We start from the raw sequence: 6,000 nt of genomic DNA, 5'->3' as shown, positions 1-6,000 counted from the left end.
CACACACACACACACACACACACACACACACACACACACACACACACACACACAAAAGTCATTGAATTCATCAATCCAAAAATAAGGCCTTAATTAGCCTTAAAAAGTTTTAAATAAATCTTTCAGAGGTGTTAAAATGTGAACACATTGTAAACAGGATGACTGTATTTGTCTCAAACATTAAAATACTTGGTAACATTTATTTTTTAAACAAACTACCAAATTTACTGCGTTAACAAAACATTTGGGTAAAATTGTTTCTGGTTGTTGTTTTTTTCACATTTGGGTTTATTGTAAAATTGGTCATAAATTTCCTTTCAAGTGGCATTAAAAAGTATTAAAAAGTCTTAGATTTAACTTGCCTTAAGCTGTAGGAACCCTGTTTAAAGCATGCTTTCTGCTTCCTGTTTAATGCATGCGTTGATAAAGTGAATGTATTTTAGGTAAAACGTTGAGTCCAGTCAGGCAGGAGTCTGACCACAGTGAGGTCACTGAGTGTTTGGGAGGGAAATGGAAAGTCCCCCTCTGTCTGCCAAGTCCAGCTCTGTCAGACTGGTGGGGCTAACCTCAGGGGAAATAAAGATTTAGAGAAATGTCCTGATGCATCTCAGTAATCCAGGTAGAAAAAACCAAAAAGAAACAATCAGTAGGTCCTCTGGATGGTTCTTCTTTAGTGAAACGTTTCACTAAAGAAGAACCATCCAGAGGACCTACTGATTGTTTCTTTTTGGTTTAGAGAAATGTTTGAGTTGAATCATCAGGTTTATGTGTAGACTTACAAGACAGCAGAAATCTATAAACATTAAAAGTATCTAAATCCCCTCTATTTTTATTGCAGGTATAGGCTGCGTAAGAGGGCGGAGCTGGACTCTTTGGAGGAGGAGCTTCACGGCCTCGAGGGGCAGAACCGTGAGCTCCGTGATAAGGCCGAGTCTGTGGAGCGAGAAATCCAATACGTCAAAGATTTACTGATCGAGGTGTACAAGGCTCGCAGCCAGCGCCTCAAACAGGATGGCAGTGCCTAAAAGAAGAAGAAGAAGAAGTAAAAGCGCCCACGCTGACCTCAGACCTGCAGCCCTCCCAACAAGCACCAAGAGAACCACGTCCAAACTGGTTTTTGTCTCGACACAAATGAAACGGTAGTTGCATGATTCCGATAGTTCTTTAAAAAAAGGTCAGGGACGGTCAAAGAAAAGGAAAGTTTTCCGGAGAACGAAGGAAGAAGCGAAGTGTTTAATGGGTGACTAAACTATAAGAAGCCTTAGAGGTGACCTAAGGAGAGATGCTGAACTTGTCCGTGACCACTGTGATCCGAACTGTTCTCACAGCCTCCTGGTGACCCAGTTTGAGCTCGCGATGATGGATTATTTACAAAATGCTCTTGAAATTATCCATAGTGATTGATTTTGCTTGTTGTTTCTGTGACACGTCGGCCACATCGAGGCAGATACATGCTAAATATATATTTTGATTTATTTTTTATTTAATGCTAATTTATCATTTGCTTCAAACTGAATAAAAAAAGTGTGACAAATAGTCATTACTGGAAACATTTAGAGAATTTGTATTGCTGAACAGTTGAGTACGTCCACCTCTTTCACTGAGTAATGCATGTTTGATTTTGGAAACGCATGTGCGAGTGTTGTTCTGTTACCTGCATGGCTTCAAAATCATCAGTTTTACTGAGTTCACCTTAAGTTTCCCCTCAGCTGGTGACGTTTGTCCTGGTGGGTGTGATCCACGCTCAGGGTTTGGTGTCCTGCTCTGACAAACACACACATGTTCACTGGCTTTATTTTTCTCCTGCCCCCTCCCTCTCTCTGTCTCAACTGTACCTTTTGCGAACAAACAATCACCTGTTGACACAACAATAAAATGTTGGGTGACGGTACGACTTCCTGGAAAATTCTTTTCAATCAGTTTGATGTTTCTGAAATTCAGGACACTTTAATATTTGATGTCAGGAAATTATTCATCAGGTAAAGGACAGCCAAATAAACCAGTTACATCACTCATCTTTGGACTGGTCTTTGTCTTTCTGCTGCTGGAAGCTTTGTGTGCTTTTGTTTCACCATCTTTGCAACAACGACAAAAAATAGATGAATTGCTGTCAAACGCACAGGGCTTTCCTGCATCCCTTCATCTTTCACAGCAGAGTTTTACACAAATATTGAGAAATAAACAGAAGTCATTTAAACCTTGAATTCTATCACAAACTCATACAGAGTTCCAGGAATGACCCTCAGCTACTACCACACCAAATTTTACATCAATAACCAAAACAGTTGCTGCAGTTTTTGTGTTGTCAAAAAACTGCCGGCCATCTTAAAAGGAAATTAACTCTAAATGTTAGTGAATGGTTTTAAAAATACAATTCTAGTTAGTAAAAATACAATTCCAGTTAGTAAAAATACAATTCCAGTTAGTAAAAATACAATTCCAGTTAGTAAAAATACAATTCCAGTCAGTAAAAATACAATTCCAGTCAGTAAAAATACAATTCCAGTCAGTAAAAATACAATTCCAGTTAGTAAAAATACAATTCCAGTTAGTAAAAATACAATTCCAGTCAGTAAAAATACAATTCCAGTTAGTAAAAATACGTTTCCAGTTAGTAAAAATACAATTCCAGTAGAATCCTCTGTTATCATTCAAACATCAGGGATGTAAAGTAGAATGACTTTTCAGTTAAGACAGGGATGTTCAAAGTGTGGCCCGGGGGCCATTTGTGGCCCCTGAACCGATTTTGTGTGGCCCCTGATTTCAGTTCAAGAATTATCCTTATTTGTTTACAAATTTGTCCCCCCAGTACATGTGTTTGATGTAGATGGAGACTTTGTGTTTATTTTTAGGGCAAATTTATCACAAAGTAAAATCTTATAATAAAAAAATATTGTCAACAAAACCAATGATTTGTCTTTAAATAACCAGACTCTTAGCTTTTTCCACATCTATTCAGTGACTTCTGCTCAGAAGCTCCAATCTGCTTTTAATTAATTTATTAAATTCATCTGAACACAGCTGCATTTTCAACAAAAGCCTGACCTAAATCCTGATTTTATTCATCAGAATTGACTAAATTGGGTTTTTTTCCCCTCAATTGAAATCCAGAAAATTGCTAAATTTCTTTCAATAAGTGAAACCTGCAAAACACTTTTAAAGTTCTGGATCTAGATAAATTTACATCCATTTCCAGCAATAAATCTGACTCCTTTATTTGTTTAATTAAAGTATTCAGTGTTTAGTTTATTGTTGGGCAGGTAAAGGAAAATATTTTTGGCCCTCAGGTCCTTCTGACTTTATGATTTTGGCCCATGTGACTAAATGTTTGGACCCCCCTGAGTTAAGATCACTCATTCTAGAAAAGACATAAAACAGGTGAACAGGTGGCTCTACCTGTTCATCTGTTCATACACAATAGGAAGGTTGAGTTCAAAAAACCACATTTCAGCTCCATGTCTGGAAAACTGAGTTCATTTTTGGAATAATCAGAGCTCTATGAAGTACTTAGAAAAAATAACAAAGTAAAAGTAAAATTACATGAACAGAAAATAACTTTGGTAAAAATAAATTTCACTGATGAGAAAACAAGTAAAAGTCATAAAAATGTCCACAACAACTGGGAAAGTAAAAGTACTTTTACACACTCTCTGAAGAAACAAACTTGAATTTACTGAGTCAAACTGGCTCCACTAAGTCAGGTTGAGTAAACAGAGCAACATATTATATTCTTTACTCAGTTTACTCAACTAGTCTCAGAGGAGCTGACATGACTTTGTTGAGTAAATTCAACTCTTTATGTTTTAGAGCAGAAACATGTTTATGAGTTCAGACAGATTTCATTTGTAATGACTTCACAGGTGTTACGTTTTCAACTAAAGAAGTAAAAGTACCATGTTACCTTTAAAATGTAATGAAATAAAAGTTAGTTAGTTAGTTAGTTAGTTAGTTAGTTAGTTAGTTAGTTAGTTAGTTAGTTAGTTAGTTAGTTAGTTAGTTAGTTAGTTAGTTAGTTAGTTAGTTAGTTAGTTAGTTAGTTAGTTAGTTAGTAAATTCAACAAACAACAAAAYTACAAATCCTAAATTAAATGAAAGGTAGCAGAAGAAGATAAATCTTATTATATCTGCCCCTTTTTCTCAAACAAATAAATTCAATCAAAAATAATCTTTAGTTTATAAAAAATAAAAATAAAAAAGGTTTAACTCCTTGAACAATTCATACATTTACATATTTCCCCAGCAAATTATTCTTTATGGTTTTCTTAAATATACACATTGATCTGGCATTTTTAATGTCATCTTCCTTTAAACTGGTTCTAAATTTGGGTTTGATGAACATTTCTATCCCTTTAAGATTATAACAACTCTCTCTTTTAACAAAGTGTGACTGGATGTTTGAAGGTAATGTGTMTTTATGAGCCCGATACATAACTGATAAAATACCATAATTAACCAAATCATAGAATATCAATAACTCAGCTGATGGAACAATGTATTTGATGGGTGACAGTGATGCTTTCTGGTGATAATTCTTACGGCTGTTTTCTGTAAAACAAAAATTGGGTTTGTAATTGTAAGTAAAAAAAAAGTAAAAGTAGCTATTTTAAAAAAATAACTGGTAAAATTACAAATCCTCAAAAAAAGTTATGTACCATAACTAAGAAAAAGAACTTAGTTATTATAAACCTCTGGAAATAAGTTGGTTGTAGCAGCCATCTTGGACTGGGCTGACCCCAGAAGTAAAATTATTATTATTTACTTTTTAACAGACAGACCAAACATATTATAATCCACCTTCAGCCTTCAGCAGAGGGAGCTGAAGATGGTGGGATTAGAAACAACTCTTTGCCTCTCTACTTTTCCTCACTTCATCATCATCTCATGAAAAACCTGACTTTAGTCGTCACCTGACCTTTGTGGCAGATTTCTGTTTTACTTTAGAATCAGGAGCCGAGGTTAATTCATTCTGACCAAACAGTTCCAGCGAGGGGACCGTGTTAACAAGTGAAGTACAACCCCTCCCCCAGCCAAGTCTTTGCTTTATTCAGACTGATCCTGAGGGCTGAGTGCAGTCATATCAAACTGCAGCCATCAACCGACAACACAGCTGCCTATCTCATCTCTTACAGCTCGTGCAGGGTGTATGCATGTGCATGGCAAAGTGTGAAGGCGTTCATGTGTGTGCGTGTGAGTGTGTGTGTGTTAAATCTCTTGGTATCTCCCCCAGCAGTTGTAGGTCTTTCAAGTGCATGAGGCAACATCGCACAATCCTTGCAGGAGGAAAAGCGAGATGCAAGTGAACTGTGAGAATGAGGGAGAACTGGGCTGACAGAGAATGTCATTAAATCTGTGGGTTTGCTCTGCTCTTCGGTGCTGGGATGACTTCAGTTTAAACAAATTGTAAAGCTGATTTGAAGAGGAATTACATTTTTAATCTCATGTAGTTAAAAAGGGACAACATGACTACATTAAAAGCACATTAAAACAGATTTAGCCAAACAGGACTGTTTTTATTAGCAGTTAGTGGCAGGTCAGTGGTTCCACAAAAAGAAAAGATAACAACATAAACACAATGAACAAAATGACAGCTTTACATAGTAAATGATATGATTGTGGGTAAAATAAATACAGCATTTTGAACAAAAACTGGCCAACATACAGATTCCCTGTTTTTATTACATTTAAACATTTTAAATCCTCACATGTTATTCCAGACATGAGTAATGAATAAAAAGCAGGTGTTTTCATTAGAACAAGTTCAAGCTGTTTAAACCAGAGTTTCTTAACCTTTTTGACCTCAGGGTCCAATTTATTGAACTTAAAGTGTCACGAGGTCCAGTCAGACATTACCAATGTATGGATCAAAATGATAATTATTATAAATGTTGGTTTAATTTTTATTGTATTTACATCACAACTAAACTATCATAACTAACATAACTAAATTAAATACACTGACAGTTTAAAAGTAAAACTCCTGTCAAAAAATCACAAGACATG

The 6,000-nt window shown here is 35.8% G+C and overlaps 1 protein-coding gene across 3 annotated transcripts in view; it reads left to right on the top strand.

Annotated features, from left to right (window-relative positions):
* The window catches only part of atf5b (activating transcription factor 5b), a 6,120-nt gene extending 4,105 nt beyond the window's left edge, over positions 1–2,015 (top strand). For all 3 annotated transcript variants that reach the window (XM_014020418.1, XM_014020421.1, XM_014020420.1), the window contains one exon: positions 839–2,015. In XM_014020418.1, the coding sequence (XP_013875872.1) occupies positions 839–1,025 (187 nt within the window). In that variant the 3' untranslated portion in view covers positions 1,026–2,015. The remainder of the gene's footprint in view (positions 1–838) is intronic.
* The last annotated feature ends 3,985 nt before the right edge of the window (positions 2,016–6,000 follow it).

This window comes from Austrofundulus limnaeus, unplaced genomic scaffold (genome assembly GCF_001266775.1).
Source record: "Austrofundulus limnaeus strain Quisiro unplaced genomic scaffold, Austrofundulus_limnaeus-1.0 Scaffold252, whole genome shotgun sequence".
NCBI classification, from domain to species: domain Eukaryota; kingdom Metazoa; phylum Chordata; class Actinopteri; order Cyprinodontiformes; family Rivulidae; genus Austrofundulus; species Austrofundulus limnaeus.
The sequence above is the reverse complement of the archived record's forward strand: the minus strand, read 5'-3'. Positions and strand labels throughout refer to the sequence as shown.